This window comes from Apteryx rowi, unplaced genomic scaffold (genome assembly GCF_003343035.1).
Source record: "Apteryx rowi isolate R43461 unplaced genomic scaffold, aptRow1 scaffold_170, whole genome shotgun sequence".
Classification (NCBI taxonomy): domain Eukaryota; kingdom Metazoa; phylum Chordata; class Aves; order Apterygiformes; family Apterygidae; genus Apteryx; species Apteryx rowi.
Window position 1 is genome coordinate 958,165 of NW_020447975.1, and position 25,238 is coordinate 983,402.

The 25,238-nt window shown below is 51.1% G+C and overlaps 1 protein-coding gene across 1 annotated transcript in view; it reads left to right on the top strand.

Annotated features, from left to right (window-relative positions):
* ADAMTS7 (ADAM metallopeptidase with thrombospondin type 1 motif 7) overlaps positions 1-25,238 on the top strand; it is a gene marked incomplete at its 5' end in the record, with an annotated part of 77,797 nt that overhangs the window by 23,490 nt on the left and 29,069 nt on the right. Inside the window, 7 exons of the mRNA XM_026060722.1 lie at positions 296-388; positions 1,476-1,621; positions 7,405-7,574; positions 7,946-8,079; positions 11,764-11,884; positions 13,390-13,634; positions 18,455-18,596. Of these exons, the coding sequence (XP_025916507.1) occupies positions 296-388; positions 1,476-1,621; positions 7,405-7,574; positions 7,946-8,079; positions 11,764-11,884; positions 13,390-13,634; positions 18,455-18,596 (1,051 nt within the window). The remainder of the gene's footprint in view (positions 1-295; positions 389-1,475; positions 1,622-7,404; positions 7,575-7,945; positions 8,080-11,763; positions 11,885-13,389; positions 13,635-18,454; positions 18,597-25,238) is intronic.

Below are 25,238 nucleotides of genomic sequence, written 5' to 3' on the forward strand. Positions count from 1 at the left end.
GGAGGTTTGTTTGCAGAGCCCTCTGCTCCCAGCGCGCCCCATCCCGCAGTCACTGACTCCCTCCTGGCAGTTAACAGAGGGGTCAGTGTAGAGGAGGAGAGGAAGGTAAGGGAGCTGAATATAGAAACGGAGAGGCGGATGGCACGAGGAGAGGAGCAGGGAATGGAGTTCGGCTCTTTGCTGATTGATTGGTCCAGGGCCCCATTGGTGCATGAATGTGTCTGGCAAAGTTAAATTTGTACTGGTGCACTGGACTTTGCAGTAAGCGTGTCCTATGCAAACATGTTTTCTGCAGAGTGTCTGCAATACGCTGTGGTGCACGGTGGGGAACACATGCCATTCCAAGCTGGATGCTGCCGTTGACGGTACAACATGCGGAGACAACAAGGTAATTAGAAGCAGTCATATCTACAGCTGCAGTGATTCCTTTTCCTGCCCACAAGGGAGGATTTTTGTCTAACAGGCATAAAAACTGCAGTTTTGCAGACTCCTGTGCACGGAGGATTGGCTTACCTCGCTGTCTTAGCTCTGGCCAAACTCCCATTGCTTTTGGGGAGAGATGCACTTTAGTGAAGCTGACTGGCCTTAAAAAAGTGAAACCTGCAGTTTATTAGCATTGCATAAAAGTGCAAGTCCTATTCTGCTCTCTGACGGGTTTCTGTGGCAGATGTGGCAGACCGATTCCCACGGAGAGCGGAGGCCTGCATGGAGGCCTCTGTTCCCCCGTTTCTTTGCTCAGGTAGCGCAAACCAAGCACAGGAGCCCTGTAGGCACCTGCAGCAGCTCGGTGTGCACCGCTCCAGGTGSGCGCAGGGTGCAGAAGAGGAAACCTGCCCCTCCAGGAGCTGCGATGTGCAGCCAGCTCCTGGCCGCTGCAGTGACCCTTTTATGGGATAGTGCTGGCTCCTGTACTAGAATGGCCCTGTGACAGAGCCAACACGCATTTCTCTYCCAGAACAGTAGCTTCCTGTCCAAGGTAGTATAAAACTATATAGTCATAAAAATATCTGTACACTTCTCTTCCTTGTGGTTTAAGTGTCACTGCCCAGTGACTTGGCCCTAGAGCACTGGGGATTATGCCACGGTTAAGCAGCCATTCCCTGCAAAACCTCCCACATTACCCATTCTCCATGGTTATGCCACATTGGCTCTTCCCTTCTGGAATGAAGTCAGACTACAAATCTTGTTGCTGAAAGACCTCAGTGGAGGTTTGGGTTACTCAGGAGTGTTCTCTCATGCAAATCTTCAATTAGCCGAACATCCCTGAATTTCCCATTACTTGGAGCTGCACTTTGCTCTCGCAGAGCTTAGCTGACCTCTAAGCATCTTGGTGTGAAAGAAGCATGGATTTTCAGAGCAGGAGTGCTGGACTTAAGCGCTCCTTGAGGTAAGGGTCTCTGAATCAGTGTCAATCGGTATGTGGTGATCCTATCGTTAAACCTTGGTTTCCCTTCTTCCGGCTGGTCTCTTTACAGTGGTGCTTCAATGGAGAGTGTGTGCAAGTGGGTTACCGTCCTGATGCTATTGATGGCAGCTGGGGGTCCTGGAGTTCCTGGTCTTCGTGTTCACGGACCTGTGGCGCTGGTGTGCAGAACGCAGAAAGGCAGTGCAGCAACCCCACGTAAGCTAATGCTCCCTCTCCGCAGTTATTATACAAGCTATTCGTTTGGCTCCCCCTGAGCTGCATTTAAAGAGAGGAACCCAATACTTTCTTATCACCTGGTAAAGTCTGCCACCACCATTTGACCTGTTTGGTCCTAACCCATTTTTGCATCACACAGCAAAACTGTACAGATGAGTGGTGTCATTATTCAGTTATCTTTTAGAACAATGTTCTTTTGAAACACCACAGGCAATTCATTTCACAGGGTTATCCAGCCATCTGGGTAGTAGAAAGCCTGTGGAAGTATAGAGTTTTCTATGTCTCCTTTCAGATATACATTGCTTCTGCTACATGGAGGCAGAAAGCATTTGGAATATGGTTTAAACAAAGAACAAAGACTCAGTGCTTGTAAATGTAAAACACATTCAGTGTCTTATCGTGACAGAAAAGAAAAATAAATGTTCTTTGATCCTGATTCAGAATCATTTCGAAAAATTCCATTGCTGTTTATCACTCCTTTGCTTTCCACGAGCAATTTCTGTACAAGTTATAACGAGCTGTGATACAAAGGGGGACGTTCTCTCCTATCAGACTTCACTGATGCAGCAGCCAAATGTGGCATAGGAAAGGTGGCACTCTAGTGAAAGTATCTAAATAACTGACTGTGAAGTAGCATTGTCTATCCGGTAATTCCAGGCTGGCACATCTGCTCCCCAGATGTCTCTCTTCTTGCCAGATCACTGTTGTATTGGATTAGAAGCGAATCCCTCTGGATTGCCCAGGTGTCAGAGAGAGATCTGCAATAGGAGGGAGAAAAGGGGGGTTGTGAACAAGGTGAGAAAATGAGCCAAAGGCGTCTGAGCTGTGACATGCCACCAGTTTGTAATGGAATTTCCATTAAACTAAATGCCCCAGTGCCAAGGAAGCACAGCTTAAAAGACAACGGCATGCTCAGGACACAAGGCGGGAAGGCTCCCAAGAGCACTCCCCGCCAGGCAGGAATGGCAGCAGTGCTAGGGGAAAGCAGGCTCTGGAAGGAGGCAGGCAGCCGCTGCCAGCCTCTCGGGGTGCCGTTTTCACAGCAGTCCATCCGTCCAGTCCTGCTCCTTGCCACCATTCCCGCTTGCTGACCTGATGATGCGGCCGAACCCTGTGGGTGTCAGTGCTTTGCTCACCAGCGTTTCCTCGCTGGGTGTTTTAGACACATGTGCGAGTTCTCCTGAGATCCCCGAGAGTAACTGAGCATGAGGCCGAGATGCTTTATGGCCCTTACTGAATTTTCCAGTGGCAGTCAGTTTTCAATGGCTAAAAGAGATTTGAAAATTAAAAAAGAAGGATATCTAGTGAGCCCAGATGCGTTTTCTGCCTAACTTCTTTCTTGGGTACATTGCTTTTAACACATGGTATTGAACTGTTTAAAAAAGTGCTATGTAATCTCATTCCTAGGTCAAGAGCTAGGTTTATGTTTGACATGAGTTTTGTGACAGAAGTGCAACTGTAGTTTATAGAGTGTTTTAAACACAGCTGCAGGCACGTAGGAGAGCAAACACTGTAAAAGCAGCAGAATTTCCCCCAGGGAGTTGTTTGTTTTGGCCACTGTAGGTAAATCTTCAGCTTTGTCTTTTGGATTAAGTGAACAAATGCATGCATTGGGCAGTTCTTGCTTCTTTAGGTATTTCCTAAAGGAAGGTTATGTAAACATAACCGTAAAATAATAATTAATTTTATTTTCTTCACCACAGTGTGCCCAGATTTAACTGATCAGGGAAAATGTAATTTTCATAAGGTCATGGGGATGTGGGCCGGAGAAGGTGTTGTGACCAAACCAACCTGGCAAAACGGCAAGTGTCAAGAAAAGGTGGCATTATTTTCGTTGTCTGTTGGCATATGAGAAAAACCTATCACACCTTTTTAAAGTGCCTTTTACTTTAAAAATACTGGAAAGAATTATATTTTTTAGAACTACTTTCACAAGTATCTTGGTAAATAAGTGAGAATTTATAGTCTCATATATACAGAGTGTTTCTGACAGCTTCTATTGTTTAGAAAACATGAACATGGAAAATCAAAAACCTTAAGAAATATATTTCTTCTAAATAGATGTCTTGTGAGATTTCTCTGCTCTGGACACTTGTTCATGTTTGACCTGTGCTTCAATCCTCCAGTCCTCGTCAGGTTGAGTTACTGTGTTGAAACAGTCAGAGAACATCCAGTGTGGAAACCAAAGCTGGATGGGCCAAGGGCGGTTTTATATAGAGCTCCTGTAAGCACGCGTCCACTCTTTGTTGTGGTCGGGAGCTCTGCCCCGTTGATCATCCGACCTTTGCATCCTTGCTTGGACTGCCAACAAAACTGCAATCAATCTGTGTCGTTGTTCCTCCAGAGCAAGGTGGAGAAAGGGAGAGGATAGCTGAAAATGCGGAGAGATTTTCACAGGAATTTTAGAGACAAAACAGTCAGCAGGCTCTTTTCTAGAAAACATTTGGATGTCGCCAAGCACTATCAATTAAGCAGTTCTTAATTGTAAAAGAGTTGTAAGTTTTGGGAACGCATCCTGCAAAATCTGAATCCTGTTGGCTTATAAACAAATAGTTACTGTGAGACCAGCTCTGCTGTACTGTTGGGCATGTCAGTGTTTTTACAGTAGAGCAGCACCTATAACTAACCCAGACAGAGAACAAGATCAGGTCCAATGAGTTCAGGTTAGAGAGATTATAAAGTTTAACCTTCCTCTCAATTCGCGAAACATGCAGTTGTGTCTTGCTTCTTCTTGGTGCCCGTAACATGCATGAACGACAGACTTTTTGGCTTCCCAGGGTGCAGATGTTGCTCACAGTCCCTCTCCCCAGACAGGCTGGCCCAGTGCAGAGCCCGTGGCAGTCTGGAAAACAGTGGAAAACGCGGGGACGTCTGTGATGGGGCAAGGGAAACCGCAAGGCCATCTGGAGAAGTGTTAGGAAAGCATTGGCAAAGTATCCCCACTGGCAGAAGTCTCTCCAGTGTTGCCTTAGCACAGCCGCATCTTGCTCAAGAGCAGGATTAAGTGTTGTAGCCACAAATTGGTTTTAGCACATAAGGGTTCCAGACCCCAGAGCCCTCCCCAGAGAGACGCTGTAGCAGAGGTGAACAAGAGCAGCCTGGTTAGCTCCACAGCTGCTGCAATGATGCAATTTTAAACAGAGCTGTCCCCAGAGCGCCTCAGTCCCCGTCACAGGACGTTAGATTTGGGGAGGGAAGCGTGGGGGACTTGCCACAGCCCAGCTCCCAGTTCAGCAATTGCAGATTTGCCACTTGTTTTGCCAGGAGTAGGAGCAAAGCAGAGTCAGAAAGCCGTCCTTGGGAGGCATGGGGAGCAGCTTTTCTAAACCGGCCACAAAACGGGCAACCGCCTGATGTTGCGGGTAGGAGCACGAGCCTGGGGAAGCTCTAAGGACACATTGCTCTGAGAAGATGAACACCTGCCGACATTAGTGTAACAAGAGAACAGGGTTTGTGTCCGCGGCTTGCAGTTATTCACTTGGAAATACAATTCTTGGAAAAAAGAGTATCTGTTAAAGTGCTTCAAGCAGTGGGATCGTTTTCAGGTAAACGTGTGGGAAGCTGGAGAGAATTACGGTTACATCAATCTGTGSTGTCAGCCAAAGCAATCTCATCAGGTTGTAACAGCCGGGATGGTAAAACAGATGTTTTAATTCCCTGGGGAATGGAGGCAGCCAGTTTTACCTCCTTCAGGAATGGCAATTGCCCGTCAGTTATGGGATAAACGGAGCTGAGGTCGGTGTCCCTGCAGAGGTAACGATGCCTGACTGCAATTACGGGAGGTAGGAAGGCTTCAGGCACGAATGTTGCCAGTGACACTTAACTTTAATAACTGCTTTTATAGCATCATAAATGAGGGCTATAAAATTGGCCATATTTGCAACGTTAAGGAGGGACCATCAAGAGGGACAAGGCTCAAAATATAGCTGTGAACCTCTAGAGTCTTCACAGAGGACTTGCGAAAATGACTGATTCCCTTGGCCCTTTTTTGGTGTGTTTGATCCTTTCATGAAGCAAATAGGTGCACTGATAAAAACAAAGCCACTCCACCATTTAGCCCAACGTTGCGTTGTTGTGCTAACGTCTGAGAACAAGAAAGAAAATCTGATCAGAAACAATCGCGGATTGGATTAGGCAGCTCCAATTGCATGAAGTGAAATGTAAACAACAAACAGCAGCCGGAGGGAAGTCAACTGCACTTTAAAGACTCTGTCACCTTCCATAAGCTAGGGAGCTGATAGCTCAACATTTTTATTATAAATAGCATTTCATATGTGCATTCTGTCAATAGTCTGTACATATTCCTACAAGATCCCTCAATCCAAATTCATTTGAAGTAGCTGTCTTTGTCTTTTGCCTCTTCCACTAAAGACTAGCATGTTTCTTGGGCTATTTATAGCATGCTAAACAAAAGGGTAAGAAAAATAAAGTAAAAATAACATGTGCTGTTTAAAATACGTTGTTGTGGCTGCATATTGTTTTAATATACTTAATCAGGACTATCAATAGTGAGACAAGCCCCATAGCTTTTAGATCTTGATCCAAAAGCCACTAACACTGGTGGAAGCCTGTCTGGTCCCTGTTTCTGCATCGGGCCTTGGGCCTTTCCTCCTGGGGTTCCCTGGGGATTTCCTGCCGGGACATTCAGAAGGTGTGCACCTGAGTTTCAGTTAATTCGCATGTTTTCAGGCCCCAGATGTGATGATGATGTTATAGTTCGATTTCTTCTAGGAAAAACATGGACCACGTTCTGCACTTTGACAGCAAGTGCACAGGTAACGGCACGCAGAGCTCGGCCGAGACGTGTCTTACACAGATGGGCCCAGGGAGGCTGGTCCTTGCACAGCCTGGGGGTGCTCAGAGCTTTTACTTCTGCAACAGCCCATTTACAAGCTGGCTGGGACTGCTGCCCCTCCATGCAGCCTGAACTGAGCTGAAGGGGAGGCGAGCCAGAGCGAGCCCTCCTCTGCACTCACACCTGCCAAGAAATAGGCACTGGCGGGGCCTCAAGCCTCCTTCTCCAGGCAGGTCGCATTTGGGAAGGTTGCTTCTGAATGCAGCAATTGTTGAATCCAGGCTAGGGGCAGGGAGGGAGAAACCACACTAGAATGGAGCTTCGTTATTTTTTATTTGGAATTCAGCTTGTTTCTGCTCAGAGCTCCATGGGCTTGTTTGTTACCAGAGACTGCCGAAGAGGAGCAACAGGCTTTGTCCAAAGGAGCAGAGTCGCCTCCCTGGACAACAAACCACATTTCCCTTTTGGGGGGAGCATGGCAACATCTCGGCAAGAGAGCTGGGTCCTTCAGTGCAGAAATTCAGCTTGACAGCCTTCACTTAGCAAAAGCGACCTTTGATCCACAGTGTTAGAAAACCACGAGAAGGTCAAGTTCTCATCCTGCACAGTCTGGCAACTCCACCATCAGCAAGAGCATTAATTTAGAAAGGAGTTATAGAAACAAGGTGTGGGGCATGCTTTCTTGTCATTTCAGAGGCTTGCTTTGTGGGTTTGGGGTTATTCTGGAATGGTTGCTGGTTTCATATATAACTTTCTTATAAGAAAGTCACAGTAGATTGGTCTATATAAGCTGTCAGCAAATTCCCCATTGACTTCAGGTGGAATCATGTTTGACCCAGCCTAAGGAGATCAAACATTAACAGCAGGTCCAAAAAAACCCTGAAAAATTAGCCCTTCTTTATCTGTGAAAAAGTTTCATCCTCATGTGCAGTATGTGTTTGCCTTTCCTTTTCCCTTCTGCTAATAGGCCGAAGTACGGGGGCAGATACTGCCTTGGGGAACGAAAGCGGTTCCGGATTTGCAATGTTAAACCGTGTCCCCCCAACAAGCCATCCTTCCGCCAGATCCAGTGCAGCCAGTTCAATCCCATGCTCTATAAAGGAAAACTGTACAAGTGGACGCCAGTGCCGAACAACAGTGAGTCTAAAATAAAACCTGCTGCAAGGTTTCAATTTGCAGTGCCAATTAAAAATCTGAAATAGATTTTTGCTAATGATTTATTTTTGCTGTTCGTGTCTGGAATCTGTACTGACTACCTGTATAGGATTTGCCTTTCTTTTCCACCACTCTTCCGGAGTATTTGTACTGTATTTTAAATTAAGAGTCTGGCTGGGTTTGCAGGGTTAATTTATGTTTTCAGAGATGGTTATTTAGAGTGAAGGTGAATCCTGTCAGTGTGAGTCCAGGGACTGTGACAGGGCAGCGCTGCTGGAGAAAACAGGAGACAGAAGAAAGTGCACAGATACCCCGGCTTGTCAGGTTTATTTACTGTCTGTTTGCTTCCTCAGTTAATCCATGCGAGCTGCACTGCCGGCCAGAAGATGAATACTTTGCAGAAAAGCTGCGGGATGCTGTCATCGATGGGACCCCGTGTTACGAAATGAATGCGAGCCGGGACATGTGCATCAACGGGATCTGTAAGGTACGCCTTGCGTCCAGCCGCTGCAGGTGCCCGAGCAGGCAGCCGGGGCATGGCAGAGCCACGTTTAGCTAAGGAGCAGTCCTGTAACATGGGAAATGCAGGTAGACGTGCTCTATCCATTTCTTAGGTGGACAATGTCCCTTTTTTACATTCACCAAGAGGCTGAGTTCACTCATTTTGTATGAGCACTCAGCACCCTTATATGAGCATTCAGAAAGACCCTGATATGTTTGTGCCTGTGAATCTGCCCAGAAACTTGTTAAACAAAAACAATCCCCAAATTATTTTAAAGTGCCTGTTAGCTGCATCCACTGTGTTTGAGGAGGGGATGGCTCTAGGGGCTCTGCCTGCTGTCCTCCAAGCAAACATTAACTGACAAATTTTATTACTATTTTTCTGTATGGAAATGAGAGTGACCTTTTCTTATTCACATGCGATTGCCTGAGATATAAAATACGGCAGTATTTAAGCCTCTCTTCTGGCTCCAGGGAAATAGAATACAAAACCAAGAAAATAAGAAGGAACAGTTTTATTTCAGAATAGCCAGAGATATAGAAAGGATGTGCTGCACAGTCACCCAGCCTGTCCCTGGTCCGGGAGCAGGGACGGCTCTCGCGCAGCCTGTGCTGGCTGATGTTGGCCCAAGCTGCTCTCAGAGGCCTTCGGCGGTGGAGATTCCTCACCCTGCCTTGGCAGCCGCTCACAGCGCTGACCCGCCTCTGGGGACAGCTGGGTCCGTGGGATTTGTTCTTCCTTCGGGATTGTTATTTTCTTCCTGAGAAGCTGACAGCTCTGCATAACCAGGGAGCTGCACGCTCAGACGGGGCAGGGAATAGCCCGTCTGCTTTCCTAGGCACTGGGAGGCCTTCAGCTGGAGCGCTCTGTGCAATTTGGGTGCTGCACTTCGAAAGAGTTGCAGCGGACAGGAGAGGCTTGAGGAGAAAAGGCACAAAAATGAGCAAAGGTCTAGAGAAAACACTGAGGAGGGAAGATTAGAAAAACTGTGCATTTTGAATAGAGAATGCTGAGGGGAGACACAGTGAGTCTTCAAAAATGCCAGAGGTTGCTGTAAAGAGAGAGACTGTTCTCTGTGTCTACTGGGAATCGGACAGGGTAGAGTGGATTTACATTGCAACAGGGAAGGTTTAATGTAGAGGTAGGAAATGCTTCTGGATGTGCAGACAGCAAAACACTGAAACTTCCATGTTTGGGATTTTAGGCAGTAGCAGACCAGCAACTGTCCAGACTGGTGTTTGGCAGGGCTGATCCTGCCCTGGGGCAGGGACTAGATCTCACTTTCTAGCCCTGTTTTCTTTGAGTCTGGAAAATGGTAGGGATCGCACCCGCATTCAGTGAGTCAGGTCTGCTGTAGCCTTAGATAAAAATGATCTCTGAAAGACTTCTCAGAAAAATACTAGTCACAGTCATATCTTCTCCAAGGCTGAAACCCACGTCTCTGCGGGAGGACAGGCACATTTACGTCTGCTTTTTGCGAAGAGGTGCGCTCTCCCGGGGGGGACTCGCTGTCCCTGGGGGAGCCTCTCCCTTTGCAGCTGCAGGACTTGCACCTCCTGCAGCTCGCAGGCCGCCCTCCTGGCTGCACACCTTACCGGAGCCCATTTCCCGCTCGGCCCTGGCGCCGGGAGATGTGGCATGGCTACAGAAGTGACGCTTCTATTCTTTGGCTTCCAGCTTGCAGCTCTGAGCAGCGGCTCATGGGTAGAACACGGATCTGTCTCAGAAACCCTGCAACTCTTAGCACGAGGGTTTCTGCTGCTGTGAYCACAGCATGCTCCTGCAGCAGGCTGCCAAAATGTCTCTCTTTCCCAGAGTGCTTTGACCTCCAGATCTTCCCAAACATTATAACTAATGAAAACAAGCTCCACCAACTATTAGTAAGAGACAGGACCCCATGCGGCCGCGGGAGGCTCGTGCTGCTGTGGAGCTGCTGCGGGACAGGCAGGCTGCCCAGTGCTGCAGCAGTGGTGCTGCCAGGGGGGCAGATGCCTCTCCGTGTCCTGCAGCAGGTGAATTCCTGGCCGTGCCTGCCTGCAGTTTGGGGCTGCAGAACAGAGCCTGGAAAAAGCTTCTGCTGTTTGCTTWGCCTATGAGTCAAATGAGTGTTAAGGAAGTGGGCAAGTCTGCAGCTCTAAGCAGCCTGTACTGATGCTGGCTGGAAAGCCACCTGCTTACCTGCTCCTCTGTCTTAGAAGTGAACTCAACCCATAGCACTTAGAGGGGGGAAATGCAGAGCAGAGTAACATCCCTGTGACAAGGAGCGAAAGGCAAGTCCTTATCTCCCTGCTGCAGCCTGCCAGCAGCTCTGTGGCAGCCGTGAGGTTGATCTCCAGCAYATGTTTGAATGTGCTGATGTCTCAGGAGCTGCCCATGGGAGAGAGCAATGAAGAGACGCAGGGGAGGGAGCAGGGTGCTGCCCGTGTGGGTCTGCATTGGCTGTGGGAAGAAGAGGATTGCTGAGCAACACCAGCGCTCAAAGGCTTTCCCAGAGCTCTGGGGAGCTGCTGAAGGCCCTCGTGCTCTGTACAGCACAAAGAGCAGCAGGGAACATACTCAGTGAGCTAGTTTCCTTGCAGTCTTTTATATAAAAAACATCCGTGGAAACTTCTTCCTCTTCCTGACTGTCACCAGTAGCACCAGTCACAGCCCCAGTGGCAATTGCTCTGCACAGCAGGAGACTGAGAAGGTCCCATTTCCTCCTTTAATAGGCTGTAAGTTACTTCAAAGGCTGCAGCTCACAGATGTGCAGGCACTGGCTTGAGGGAGAGCTCAAGGGTCATGATTTTTACTTGGCACGTACAAAAGAGTGAGACTCGGCAGCTCTCTGCAGATGTCAATATATTTAGTCAGAGCTAACTGCACACAGAAAATCCTAAGTGACTGTAAGCCTGCTGCTGGCATCGACACCAACATTAAACCTGGCTCACTACAGGCTATTGCAGTAGCAAAAATAATGCTCCTTCCCTAATACGTGTACAAAAGTGGCTCCATGGATATTTCCTCTTGGAGCTAAGACTAAAGGCTCCCCATTGGCACAGAAACTGGAAAGACCCTTGGGATATTACGCTTCAGCTTTTATTGTGCAAAATCAAATGGAGTCTATTGCTCTATGAAGATCAAGGGATTTGGCAGCTACCTGGATAGGAGGTGTGGAGAACTTTGGCAGAATGCAAAAATATTCTCTGGAAATGTTTTAAAACAGAACTAGCAGGGCCAAAACCCAAGAGGCTTTCCCAGCTAAGCACAGTGTTTAACTCACATCGTCAGGCTCTGCTATCCAAGGAATTCTGGACTGAAGAGCAAAATAGGAAAAGGTAAAAACAAGATGTGGGTCTTGCTTTTCRTAGAAGCATGAATAAAATGGAAAGACTGCCAGCATATATTAGAGAATCAGAAACGAGTATTGCAGCCTGCTTAGATGTATCACTGCCCCTTCTCAGGAAGGACTGCAGCTTGTGCGAGTAACTCTCCAGTCCATATTCCTTATTTCCCCCCATTAAGGAAGAATATTTCCCCATCGAAGCTGGTTGTCATCATTGTTGTTATTTCCCGTGTTTGATTGTTGATCCCATAGCAAAACTCCTGAGTGGTCAGAGCCACCTCAGGTTGGGTCCTCCTGCTGTGTGTGCCTGCAGTGACAGGCTGATCCCGGGGTTTGTGTTTCAGAACGTGGGCTGTGACTACGAGATCGACTCCAATGCAGTCGAGGACCGGTGTGGCGTGTGTCATGGCAATGGCTCCACCTGCCAGACCGTGAAGAAGATGTTCGAGGACAGCGAGGGGCTGGGTAAGGCTGCGTGGCACAGTCCTCTCCGCACTGGTGCCCGTGGGCGGTCGTGTTCCTGGCCCAGCAGGGGCAACGCGACGGGTGCCAGGGTAAAACCCAGCTCCTACCCGGGGCAAAGGGGYAGGACACAAGGGGTAGGGCAGTGATGAGATGGAGTAAAGCTGCTTTGATGGGCAGACGGGTCAGATCCTGCATACAGGAGGCCCATGCCACCCTTGCAAAGGGCCTGGGATTGCTGAGGCAGGAATCCTCTGCCTTGGGAATCCCGTGGGTTAAATCTGATCCCGCTGACTGAAGGAGCCGTGGGAGCAGTGTCATGCTCGGACAGCCCTTGCCGGTGACCGTGGCATTCGTAGCCCTTCCCCGGGGCGGGCAGCCTGCCTACGCGGCTGGTGAGCCAGCAGGACAAGYTCTTGCATGCACGGCGTGAGGGCAGGGTCTGCACAGAGATGGCATCACCTGTCCTCAGGCTTGGCTTTCCCCTCCCCTGTGATAGGGGTGGCCAGGGTCTCAGATGGACACTCTGGGGCTTAACTCACGGGTTTTATGCAGTGATACAGACAGAAACTACTTTCCCTTAAGGAAGAAAATAAAGCAGCRTGCCCAGGACTTTTAGCAGTCTGCCTAAGCCCCCCTAGTAACCAAACACTTCAGTGCAAACCAGTCAGGTGAACAAAATGGAGTTTGGGCAAAAACAAAGCTCACAACTGTTTGAGAGGGGAAAAGTGGATTGTTGTTTTAAATGATTTCCTTAAAACAAACACCCATGGTCTGTAGAGCTTCTTTTTCCCTTTATCAGCAGTGCAGGGTGACGGGGGTTGGTTTGCAAACAAAAACCCTGTGGTTACATTGCTGCAGGAATTTCAATGTGGGAGAGTGGAGGCAACATATAGAGAAGGCAGATTGTTTAGCAAGTGCTATTGTTCCTCAGAGCTATGGATGGGACATCCAGGAAACTGAGGGAAATACAGTTTCCTTTCTATCTTATTTATTTGATTTGTACTCAGAAGTAAAAGCCAGGCTCACTGGTGCTGTTCATTTGGAGTCTTTTTTTAATCCAGACCTGTTCATTTTGCTCAGATAGGGTTTGAGCAGTAGCACAGGGAGGTGTGGAGTTGATTATCTTTCCACTTCTTGCTCCTCAGAAGAAAAATTTTCATTTACTGTAAACAAATCTGTGCAGGCTGGAGCCATTTCGAAAAGGTTTAAAGAGGATTTTGGGGGCTGACAAGGGCACGGTGAAAGTATGGTGATTGCCTTGCCAGTGCTCGTGTGAGAAGTGCTTCATGCTGTGATGGGCTCTCCCAGCAGAGAACGTAACTAAGTTCAGTGCAAAACAGYGTTTGTTGCCCACTGGAGAGGAAAGGCGGTTTTACTAGAGTCCGCCGCGTAGCCACAAAGATGCAGCGATTGATATGATGCTGGCAGCTCAACCTGAAGAACGGATTGTGCCTGGCACAGTATTCCTTGGTTGGCCTGAGACCGATGTTCAATTATGTTCCCAGGATATGTTGATATTGGGATTATCCCAGTTGGAGCCCGAGAGATTAGGATTGAAGAAGTTGCAGAAGCTGGAAATTTTCTGGCCCTGCGGAGCGAAGACCCAGAGAAATATTTCCTGAACGGCGGCTGGACCATCCAGTGGAACGGGGATTACAGAGTGGCCGGGACCACCTTCACCTACGCGAGGACGGGAAACTGGGAGAACCTCACATCGCCAGGGCCCACTGTGGAGCCCGTGTGGATCCAGGTATTGTCTGGGCTCTCGCTGGTCATGGTCAGGGTATGTGGCAGGGTTGTGTTCAGGCGGTCCATTATGGCACTTAAAATGGGTGTTATTTAGCCCATTGGGACCCTGAAGCTCAAAAAGCAGAAGCGACTCACCTGCTTCCAAGGGCGGATGCCTCTGTCCCCAGCTCGAGGATGAGGGATGGGGCCAGTAGCACCGGGATGTGTATGCCGCGAGCGGCCCGACCGCTGGTCTGCCGAGGAGCACGGCGCGTGTTGCCACCTCCTCCAAGGGACCGGCCCAGAGCAGACTGTGCCGTGCCCGCGTCTGTTCACGGAGTGTCTCTCTCTGGGAGCAAACGTGGTCGGCCGCCAAAAAGATACTACTGGCCTGCGGTGCCTGTTTCAAAATTAGTGGGTGGATCTGGCCCACGTTCCTTCCAGTCTGCAGCATTCCTCAAAATATTTACATAGGAGAGAGAATATGAAGAGAAATAGCCTGTTTCCTGAGGTCTCGTCCATATCTTATCAGGAGCAGGGGAAGAGAACGCAATGTTTCGAGCAGGGCTGACGCGCCTGCCAGTGAAGGTGGGGTTTGGGAGCAGCCCCGCGGCTGCGTCCCCCTCCCAGGTGCGGACGGCGAGGACTTGCGGGGCTGCTGCGTCGCGGTGCCGTGCGCTGCTGCGGGAGGGTGGCCCGCCGTCGTCCCCCTGCGACGCAGCGCGCTCTGCAGCGGCACCTCGCCAGCCTCTGCAGCGCCTCGGGTCTTGGCAAGAAGCACGGCCCTTCGCTGTAAGGCGTGAATCACGCTCGGCTCCCATTCCTCACTGGGTACGCAAGCAAGTCTAAAACACGGGTGATGCTGTCAAGGGCATTGCAGGTCAGGCTCTGCTTCATAACAAAAACACTTGAGGCAGAATTTAAAAATCCAAAGGGATAATTTGAAATTGCCTGAAAAAAAATAAACAAGAAATTTCAGTTTTACCCTTTTTTCCACATGGGAATTTCCATTAAGCTACTTTTCCCCCCAAAAGAGGTCATTATTTTCATCAGATCCTGCGGCTTTAATGAGGCTAGCATCTATCTTGGGAGTGACACTGCCTTTTGTTGGCCACTGGCAGTGGAAGGAAAACCTGGGACATGTCCCTGTGCCTAAAGTGAAAAGCTGGTTCTGAACAGGAGAGGTTACAATTAACCACATAGTCCAAAAATGCAATACATAAAAAACCACCATTGCACAAATGTATTTTCAGGATGGTAGAAGTGAGGGGAGCATCCACCCGTCTCCTGCTCACTGACAGTGTTCACTTCAGAAGACTTCTCTGCATAGAGCAGGCTGTCAAGGGAGCAGATTTAGCAGTTAATGAATTTCAGAGTTTATTTATTTCTAGATTGAACTGTTTACTCTGACGATCCCAATACCTCTGGGTCGGCAGGAGAGTCTTTGTGTTTTCCGACATAATGAGAATGCATATTAGTTTCCCTGCAGCTGGTAAGTTACTCATGATTTCCAGAAGAAAAGTTACTTTCCCAAGTATCCGAGGCTTCCCAGTGCGTGGCCCAGGCAGTCCAAACTCACTTCTGTTGTCCTTCATCCCCAGGAAGCCTTTTCTCAAATTCACCTCTGGTGTGTCACTCTTCATCAGAGCCCTACTTGAATCTCACTAAGCCCCTTCTGAATTGCAGTAGCAGGAGTTCTGGTGCTTATCTGAAAATTGCCCTATTTTGCAAACAAATCCTAGTCTATTAATTTTCACCTTATTTCCATGGAAAAGAGTTGCCAGGGGGATTATTTTTCAGCATGGCTTATATTTTAATGAGCTTTGCACAGCTTTGCGGGGGTTATAAATATCTGTGCAGAGGCCGGCTGAAAGGTAACAAGGCACCATGAGTTTAGGGCAGTTATTCCCACGCAGGTTTCCAGGAAGCCGTTTGCTGCTGCTGTTGACATGCCTTTTACCCTGGAAATGACAGCCAGGGTGAGTTAATAGTGCGAAGGCTGCCAGTTAATGCAGAGCTTTTGAGAGCCAACATCCTCATGCCCATGAAGCCAATTTTTCCCCTAGAGAAGCCCGTGGGAATTGTTGCAGTGACTATGGCACGGCCAGGACCAGAGTGAAATTTCTTGTGCTGCAAGATCTGGTCATTTTTGACCACTGCAGTTACAAATGTGAACAATAAGTGTCTCAAAGGATTACACAATGTGCAGTGTAAAAATGTGTCTTTGAAATCAAACCAAACAGGACATATGAGTGAATTACACTTGGGCCCTGGAGGTTTGCTTGATGACTGTATTTTAACCTTGTTTTTTCCCTTTTAACTACCCCCTGATAAATGAAGATGATGATTGCCTCTCCTGGGTGTTCTGCCTTAATTAGTGCAACAGAAGGAGGAAATAAGAGATTCCCTTAGTGAGTGGCAGCCCGGGCTCACTTATCTGGGGAGAGGAAAGAGGGAGCTTTTAGGAGTTTGGGGTTTTGTAATTCTGCAGAGTCCAGATTTCCTGGCTTATTTCTGTTTGCGTTTGCTTCCTCTGTGGATTGCTCTGGTGAAGAGGGAATGGCAGCAGTGGCTGACATAGATCTGCCCTGGGATATGAAGCATCAAACTCTTCTTTTTTTATGCATGCCAGAAAAACCCGCATCCTAGTCAGAGCCATGCTGGAGAGCAAAGGGAGTGCCACATCCGGCATTCCCCGTGCCAGGATACCCTGTGCTGAGCAAAGGGGAGGAGAGCGGCTGTGCAGCACATCTCATGTCCCAGCTGCAGGCCAGGTCTGCCTGGTTCAGCCACGCGTTGGCAGGAGACGTTCAGGACCACTACTCTTGGGTCCAGTGCAGCAAAAAGCCTCTGCCGTTGGGAACGAGCAGAGACAYGGCCGTGCATCGGCCGCAGCAGGAGCAGGGCTCCCCCGGCCAGACTGAACCTGGTTTACTGCAACCTCTTCTAGCCTGTGAGCCTGAGCGAGGCTCAGCGCCCGGGGTATGAGTAGTCTGAACTACAGAAGGGTTATGGCAGGGACAGGGTGGGTACGTCCCAGCGGACAGCCAGGAGCCGGTCCCCGTGCTGCCGTTTCTGCCCTGTGGTTAAGGCTCAGCGTCTGAGCCCGACYGGGCTTTCACAACCGCCAGCCCTTTTTGCATGAGCTAACCCTGGAGTCACACCTGACAGAGTCAAGCGGCCAGAGACTTTGCTTTTCGCATTTGTGTCACAGAAATGGTTTTAGCAGACATTCAGGAAAAAATGTGAGAGGGACCCTCAGTTCATCTTGCTCCAAGCACTGCTTTCCCCTGTTAATGTGATCACTGGCGTGCATAACACCAGAAAATCTCTAGAAAGCTGTCTGGGATTTGTAACCTGATTAAAACCTTTTGAGAAAAATGTTTCAATATTCATGATGAGGTTTTGGAAAGATGCCCTCTCTCCTGCCAAAGCTCCAAGAACAACACGGCTTTGGCAATAASGGGAGCACTTAGACTGAAAAAACAAGGCTAAACTCACAGGCTTTCCTGAGTGCTGATTGGTGCTGGAGGTGCTTTGGACTGCATTTATATTAACTGCTGTAGAAGCTGCTTCGTTCATTTTGAAAACAGCAAGAATCACATTTCAAGTGGGGAGAAATTAATGAAATTCCTTCAAGTGTTATTTCTCCAGCCAAATCCTGCTTGGGGCTGGCTGCACGTCAGTTATTTCCTATTTGCCTCAGCCGTTCTTAGACCACAGCAGGTCAGAAGTTGCTCTGGGAATGTCTTACTGCAGGTCGCAGATGCAGCCCCGCTGTCGCCGTGCGCGGTGCAAGGGTGCACGTCAGGCTGCAGGGCCAGGTACAGCCTAGTTGCACCAGCCTGTTGCTGCTGACGCACGCTCTCAGCAAGTTAGAGGTGCAAATCTGGACTAACGTGGGCTCTAGAGCGAGGTGGTTTGGGCGCCCTGCTCCAAGCTCCCCTGCGCCCCGGCTGCATACAAGCATGGACCGAGCCAGCGGGGCTCTCTGCTCGCGGCTCAGCAGATGCACTTGAGCTCTGCTCCGCTCTGCGGCTGTTTTGGTATCTGCTTGGTGAGGAGTTGTATCTGCCCAGCAGGGTTTTTGGTGAATGTGTGCTCAGCACGGCAACCCCCGGGGAAAGCCCGGGGGCTGCTGGAAAGTGAGCGGTGTGCCCTAAGGCCGCTGGGTCTGTGAGCCCCCAAGCGAGTCACRCTCCGGGAAGGGAGTGGGCCATCCGCGCTGCTTCAGAGGCAAGCTTAACTGGGCTTCCCTAGCAAAGCTTTCAGCAAACAGCCTCATCTGAGCCTTCCCCAGGAAGGACCCACGGCACGCTGAACCTTGAGAAGGTCCTTGGATGGKCCTGCACTTGGCGGTGGGACAGAACAGGATTATCAGGGGAGTCCTTCCAGGCTCTTTGTCATAAGACATAAAGAGACATAAAACCAAAGTCCTGGAAGTTATCAATGCTCTTGTTGTTGTTGTTTTGTTATTATCTAATTTTTACACAAGCCTAATGAGCTCAGCAGGGTCTGTTGGGGCAGTTCCATTGCTTTTACACTGATTTGGCCATTTGCTAGCGTTCGCTCTGTTTCTCAGACGGATGTGTGCTACTGCTGGGGTAACAGCCACACCGTCGCTGCCTTGCCAGCAGAAAGCAAGGGGGGACAACTGCTGCTCTCCTCCAGAGCCGGCCAGGGAATGACGTCCTTTATGGCCACGCTGGGCRGGTTGTGGCCGCCCCAGCGCTCTGTTGTCTCCTGACCGACACAAAGTGCTGAAAAGCCCCTTGACTGCAACAGCCAGCCCTGATTTCTCTGAACAAACCCCATCTCTGATCGTCTGCTGTCTCCCCACAGCTGTTGTTTCAGGAAACTAACCCGGGCGTCCGCTACCAGTACACCATCCAAAGGGAGTCGGAGAGCGAGAACGAGATTCAGCAGGCAGAGTTCCTCTGGCGGTACGGCTCCTGGACGACGTGCACTGCCACATGCGGCACCGGTGAGTGTCCCTCGCTCAGCCCGCGCACTGCCGCGGCCCGGGCTGTGATGCCTGCGAGCGCGATAGAGGAGCCGATGAGCCCCAGAGTATCCCCTTGTCGCAGGCGTGTACGAAACTCCAGCGATGCAGCATGTTATCGGAAGTCACTTTTTCGTTGTTAGTCCCCTGATCTGTTTCTCGTTCTAGAAGATGTAAACGCCAGCAGGACTGTGTCAGGCAGGGATTCCCGCTAGGGTGCCAGGTGGGACCCCTCTTCTGGGGTGCAGCACCACCGGCCATGGCAGGCATCCGAGACAGGCAGGTTGTGGCAAAACTGGCAAAACACGGTGTTAAGAAAGTGCTTATAGCCCATGCCATGTTCTACATCACAGCCTAGGAGACACATCAGAGCAGTCGGCTGGCATTTGCCTTAGAAATTCTTTGGTCTTTGGTTTCAGTAGGTTAAAAAAGAAAAAAAGAAACATCTGCTGAGGTCATAAATATCCCGTAACCCCCCGCTGCACTCAGCAGCAGGGAGTCCGCGCTTTATCAGCTCTTTCCTCTTGGCTTGGTGTCCTGTTACTGCGCCGGTTGCTCCTCAGCCTTCAGGTTGATTGAAACAAAAGAGCTTTAGAGAAACCAAACAAACATCAGATGGCTGCTCTCCAGCCTGGCTGACCCTCTGGCGGGAAGGGGACCATTTCAAGAATTTCTTGGAGAGCAGATTGGAGCCTGCCCCGTGCGTCGCCCTGGCCGGGCTCGTGCAGGGCAGCGCTGCCGGCATCACGCGGCCACTGCGGCAGGGGTTTCCTGCGCTGCCCGCCACCGGGACCGCGGGCCTCTGCGTCCCTTGGACGCTTTCTTCTCCTCTTCCTCCCTTCCCCTCCCCACTGTGCTGTCTTCTGCGTCCTCCTCCCCGCGCAGGGCTGGGAGCCGGTGGCTGGGCTGGTTCTCACGGGGGAAGGGGGTTCRGGGGCCGCCCGGTGTGCCGACATGGGCCGCAGAGGTTTGTGGCTGGGACCACAAAGGGCAACGCAGGGAGCAGCTTCTCTCCCAGCCTTGGTGCAGGATTTGGGAAACCCCCCTCTGCACCAAGGCCTCTGTCAAATGCACCCGCGTTTGCCGATGTCCCTCAAGGTGGGCAGGGGTTAGAGAAGTCAAATTCATCCCCTCGAGCCCCGAGGCACRTCCATGCCCTGAGCCGCTCTGAAGCTGAGAGAGGAGAATGCAGCGGCGGAGGGTTGTCCCAGAGCAGGTCCTGGGGCTGGCTGAGCCGGGGCCGGGCTGCGGCAGCCGTCTCCCTCGGCAGCCTGGAAAGCCAGCGCTGCCTCCATCGCAGGGTGGGCAGCAGCCGCGGCCGCCTCCGTGTTAGCTGCCAGAAATGCCTGTGCTTCACCCGTCGCTCCAAAGGGCTCTGCGGGGCCACAGCTGGGAGAAGCCAGGAGGGCTTCCCGTTATTCCGGCTCTGCCATCCGCATGGAGACGGGGAGCGCGGGTCGCCTGCACGGCAGCCCTGCCACGCCGGCCAGCTCCTTGCTGGCAGGGGATTCTTGCAGTTTGATCCCCAGAAACGTGTTTCTCACGCAGTTTTGCAGCACGCCGTCGTGCTGCGCGCGCGCAGGGCGATGGGGGAACGTCGCCGCCGGGCCCCCCAGGGCAGGCAACGTGTTCGTAGCCGGAGGTGCACGTGGGGCCGCGGGTGCAGCTGCCTGAGGAGGCCACGGGGCCGCTGGTCAGCAGGGTGAAGGCTGGACGTCCAAGCGTTTATTGGAGACAGGGAACGGACAGTCCAGACGGCGTACGCGCAGCGTCGCACCCTCCCTTTGAACCCCGCGTGTCCCCGAGGTCCCCTGGCTCCAGCAGGACGTGAAGCTTTTGAGGGATGTGTGTGTGTGTGAGCCTGTGTGGTCTTTTTATCTCACTGCGCTCCTCAKGACCAACAGAGAGCAATGTTTTCGTTTTACTCCGTAAACAGGAGCTGGAAGGGTCTCTCTTGAGGTTTTTTGGCTTTTTCACCGGCCAAATGCTCCCTTAGCGGTGGCGGGAGGGGTGAGCGCGGCGCAGGGCCCTTGTCAGCCCTCGTCTCGCACGGCTGCGAGCGGCTGCCCGCCCGGGAGGGCACCAGGCCGCGCACCCTGCGGAGGGGCGGCCGGCTCCTGCGCATCCTTCCTCGAGAGCGGCAGTGTCAGGGCCCGGGGCACGAGCGCTTCCGATTGAATTTTGCTCTGTGAGGTGCCAAGGGTCTATTTTTGCTCGCCCCACGGGAGCTCGGTTTGCAGCTGAGACGCTCTCGCGGCCGGCCAGGAGCGCGGCCGGCCCCAGCGCGCTGCGTGCCCAGGCAGCCTTAGACACACGCACGTGGCTGCTCACGCTGCCCCTGGGGCTTTAAGTAAGTGTTTAAAAAAAAGAAAAAAAGGATCTGCGTGTGTGAAAACCAAAGGGGATTCAAAGACAGTAATTCTTTTTTTCCACTGAAGCAAATTAGCATTTTTTGGTCATTTTCTRTAGCTGCAAAAGGGGTGCACGCAACCTCTATTAATAGGTGAATATGTACCTGTGTGCACATCTCATGCACACGAAACTGAGGCAAGCCGTGTTCCCAGGCGCCTGAGGAGGCTTTGCCAGCCTTTGCTCCAGGCTCTTGTATCCTGGCCGTTGCTGGCCAGGCTCCTGAAGGGACCCTGCTCCGGGCCGCTACAAAGCAGCACRTGCTCGGAGATGTTGCCTGGCAGTTCCTAGCAGATAGATGTTARTGCTTCCCTGAACTGTGCAGGTTTGCAGTGCTACAGGAGTTTCCTGGGCTTTTTRTATATATTTGCTGTGAGAGCTCAGGGCAGTGGATTGTACTGGTGCCTGTAACATACTGTGAGTGTAGAACTGAGGAGGACGTGAGTTGAGGTCAATGGCTTTTATTTAAAACCAGCTTTTAATTGTATGTTTTGATTAATTRGTTTCCAGAATAGAAGGGAAATGCAGGAGCAAATCAGACAGGAGTCAGTCTGCGAGGAAGTTCGTACCTTGTGTCCCCTTGCAGGAGAGGAGCTCTTTGGTGTGCTCGCCGGCAGCCAGCCGTCAGAAAGCCACCTGGCTTTCCCTGGGCCAAACGAGGCCATGCAGGTACAACATGAAACGCAGCGGGGGGTTCAGGTCAGAGAAACAGCACCAGGGTCTCAGCACAGCGAGCTCCGTCAGCAGCTGGCACTCTGAAGCCCCAGGAGCACTGGAGCCAAGGAGTTTGGGACTTTCCTCTTTTCAGCAGAATTCAGCAGCTTTAGTAGGTTCGTATCAATCTCAGCTGATTGTGGTTATTATTTACAGCTCTCCCAAGTCATGGGTTAAGTATGTGTTGCAAAAAGAAGGACAAGAGAAGATAGCAAAACAGAACGTTGAAAGTGAGGTCATCCTTAAAAATTTCACCCCATAAGTGCTGCAGAATGGAAGCAGGAGGCTTTATCGGATGACTTATCCATTAGCTACGACCGTGGCAAAAGGCTGCCAAAAAGAGTTGTATTCCTGCCAATTAACTTCCCTTTGGATACAGTTGCCCCCCTCTAGAAAAGACTCTGTGTGTGTATACACACACACACACACACACACACACGAGTACGTATACACACACGTGTGCGTGCTAATTGCAGAATCAGGATATGGCCAGCGGATCAGGAAATGTCAGGGATGGAGGCTGCCAAGATAACGTGCTTCCCCAGGGGCTGCAGCCTGTTTGCCGTAGCCGACCCGCCACATCTCCCCGGGTATGCTCTTCCACGTGGTTTTGCCACCTTGAAATGCGTGATTCCCTGCAGAACCAAGGCTCCAGTCCTGTGCAAAGGCCAAGTCTGCAGAGGTTTTTCACAACGCAAGAGGTGGGGGAAATGCATTTTCCACTCAGATTAACTATGGTTGCACTGCTAGTGGCTGCAGGGACCAAAGCAAACCCAACTACTGCTCGTTTTGCAGGTCATGCTCAGCCGTTGCTCGTCACGTGTTTAAGGTCACAGAGAGCAACCAAGGGACTGAGCAGGGAGTGAAGGGCTGTAACTGCTGCTGTCCTAGGCCAACCTTTGCGCTCACGTAGCACAGGAGTCCTCCTGCATCCCATGCCCCTTTCCTAGGATGCCTGCAGGTACATCCCAGAGACCTGAGATGCCCCCAGAACAAGCCGTGGAGACACGGGCTGTCAGTATTCAACAAGGCATGATTTTTGCCTTTGCTTGCTGGTGACTGCTCTTCTCTCCTGCGCTCCTTTGCTGCAGGCGGGATCCAGGCCACTGCTGGATGCAGCAGGAGCCCCCAGCCTGCCCAGTGCCCTGGGGCCTGTGTGAAAAGCCTGAGCTCACTCTGGTCTCATTCCCGGCCTGTGATCTTCCCTAGCACACAAGTCTGGCTGCTTAAAAGCATGAAAATATTCATTGAAATGTGCACTGACCAGTTTGAAATTTAGCTGCTATTTTTCCATTCAGCAGCTTCTGCCCATCCCAATAACAGTACAGATGTTCCATAATCCAGGACTTTCTTTAAAGAAGAAAAACTCCCTGTGCGTCCTGGCAGAGGGAGGGTCCTCCCAGCTGCAGCAGCTCCCGGGGCAGGGGTTGAGTCGAGGACCGATGGGGCCGACGCTGACCCTGGGGAGCTTCAGAGGCTGCGCCTCGAGGGRCGCTCTGCCTTCATCCCCATCGAGCCAGGCGCTGCCCCCCCTCCCATCCCGGGAGCAGGGCTGGGGTTAGAGGCTAATCCTGCCGTGCTTTTAATGGGACTGCTTGTGCAAACAGCGACCCTGGTACATTTGCTGGTGCTGCTCTGCGGGCAAAGGTCGACTCCATCACAGAAGTGCAGCTGGGGCTACAGGGCAGGTTTTGTTACCTTCTGCCTGCAGGAAACTCAGCAAATAGGTACTGAACACAGCTGTGTACTGTATTTTTTTAACCCTGCTGTTTATGTCTTGYGGCTTGAGCCTAATGCAAGTTTCCTGGTGGGAGAAGAAGGGGCCTTTTTCATCTCGTGGTGCCTAGGCTGTGCACAGTGTAAAGCAGATGATGGTGGGCCAGATGTTCAGCAGGTTTCAGTCAGCACAGCTTTCTGACAGTGTGCCAGACCGGGTGGTTTTCATCTAGATTTGAACATGATGATCATTTTTCATAAGGGAAAAAAGGACTGTCTAGCACGGGATGTTCTTGATTATGCTGTTTCCACACAAAAGGTCAAAAATGATTTTGGGGCCAATTTAGATACATTAGAAAGCGCTGTTGTAAAGTAAATTGGAACTCAGATGGAGAACACTCAAGCTCATACACGCGGTCGCAGGCAGTCGGCGTTGATGTCAGAGAGCAACGCTTGCAGCCGCACGGGGAGAGACAGGCACTGGGTCAGACCTGCGTTCGAGCAAGTCTGCGCTGTGTCTGCAAAGGCGCCACTTCACCCGTCAGAGGGATGGCGGCCTCGGCGTTACCCCGRGTGAGGGATGGCAGCTGCCGCCTCGTGCCACCTTAGCACAAAGATAGCGGCAGCCCGGGCAGAGCTCGCAGAACTGCAAAAACCGCAGGAGCCGGAGCGCTGAGCTCCGCAAACCCCAATGAGCTGAACTGAAGCAATAACTGCACGCTGGGGATTATCTTTGGGAAGCGGAGCTCTCTGGAGCAAGATTTATGYCTTAAATATTTGCTCCAGCTAAGCCAGAAGTCGTGGGACTGAAGCAGGAGGGCCTGGCCGAAGCCTCTGGCCCTGCGTGGCGAAGGTAGTCAGGCTTGGCTTCCTCACTGCCTTGGAAACCTGCGGAGTGCTGGAAGTCCCAGGGCTGCTGACATTTTAAAGAAGTGCAGACAAAATGCTGGGGGTGACAAATGATTGACATCAGCATGACTGAGCTGGAACGGTGGCGGTTTGCACAGAGGCGATATCAGCCACAGCTCCCGTGCGATAGCAGTGTTGTATCTGCGTCTGGGGCAGTAGATACCTGCCAGGCTGTTTTAGGATGTGTTTAGTGAGCCAGCATTTACAGGCAATGTCTAAARCTGCAAGGGATCTGCACAGGATCAGCGCAGGACTTCCCAGGAGCAGCCCAGGCAATGCTGGCCTSCTGCATTTCTTTAAATCGAGGCAATCAGCCGGCTGAGACGAGCACCGATTTGAGCACGAGGCGTCYGTCGCCGGGCTGCTGCCCCAGCCAGCCCCGCCGGGCAGAGCAGCAGCCCGTGGGCAAAGGATTTGCGCGTCCCTGGGGTGCAGGAGTCACTGCCCCTCGCCGCCCACGCTGCGCCCGGCTCTCCTAGCCTCCGGCACGCGCCGAGCTGCCCGGAGCCGGGCTGCGTCCAGCAGCCAAGACAGCGAGCGCAGCCACTTAGAGGTCTCCCCAGTGAGTAAAGAGTGTACAACTAATATTACGCCTAAAGAATACACAGTTAAATCCAAATTAAGAAGCCCTGCAGATCTACCCCATAGGTTCAGCTTCCTCCATCTGCAGAGATATTTTCTCAGTAGTTTTTTTTAATTTTCAGCTGCCTGGAATTGGAAGGAAATAAAGCGTGTCAGACACAATGCTGTCATGGGCAGTGGTGAGCAACATGCCTGTTGCAGAAGGAGTCAGCAGGGATCTTTCTCACTCATTCACCAGGTGCTTCCTATTTTAAAGAGCCCCGGTACTGAGCGAGATACTTGTTGTTTCATGCA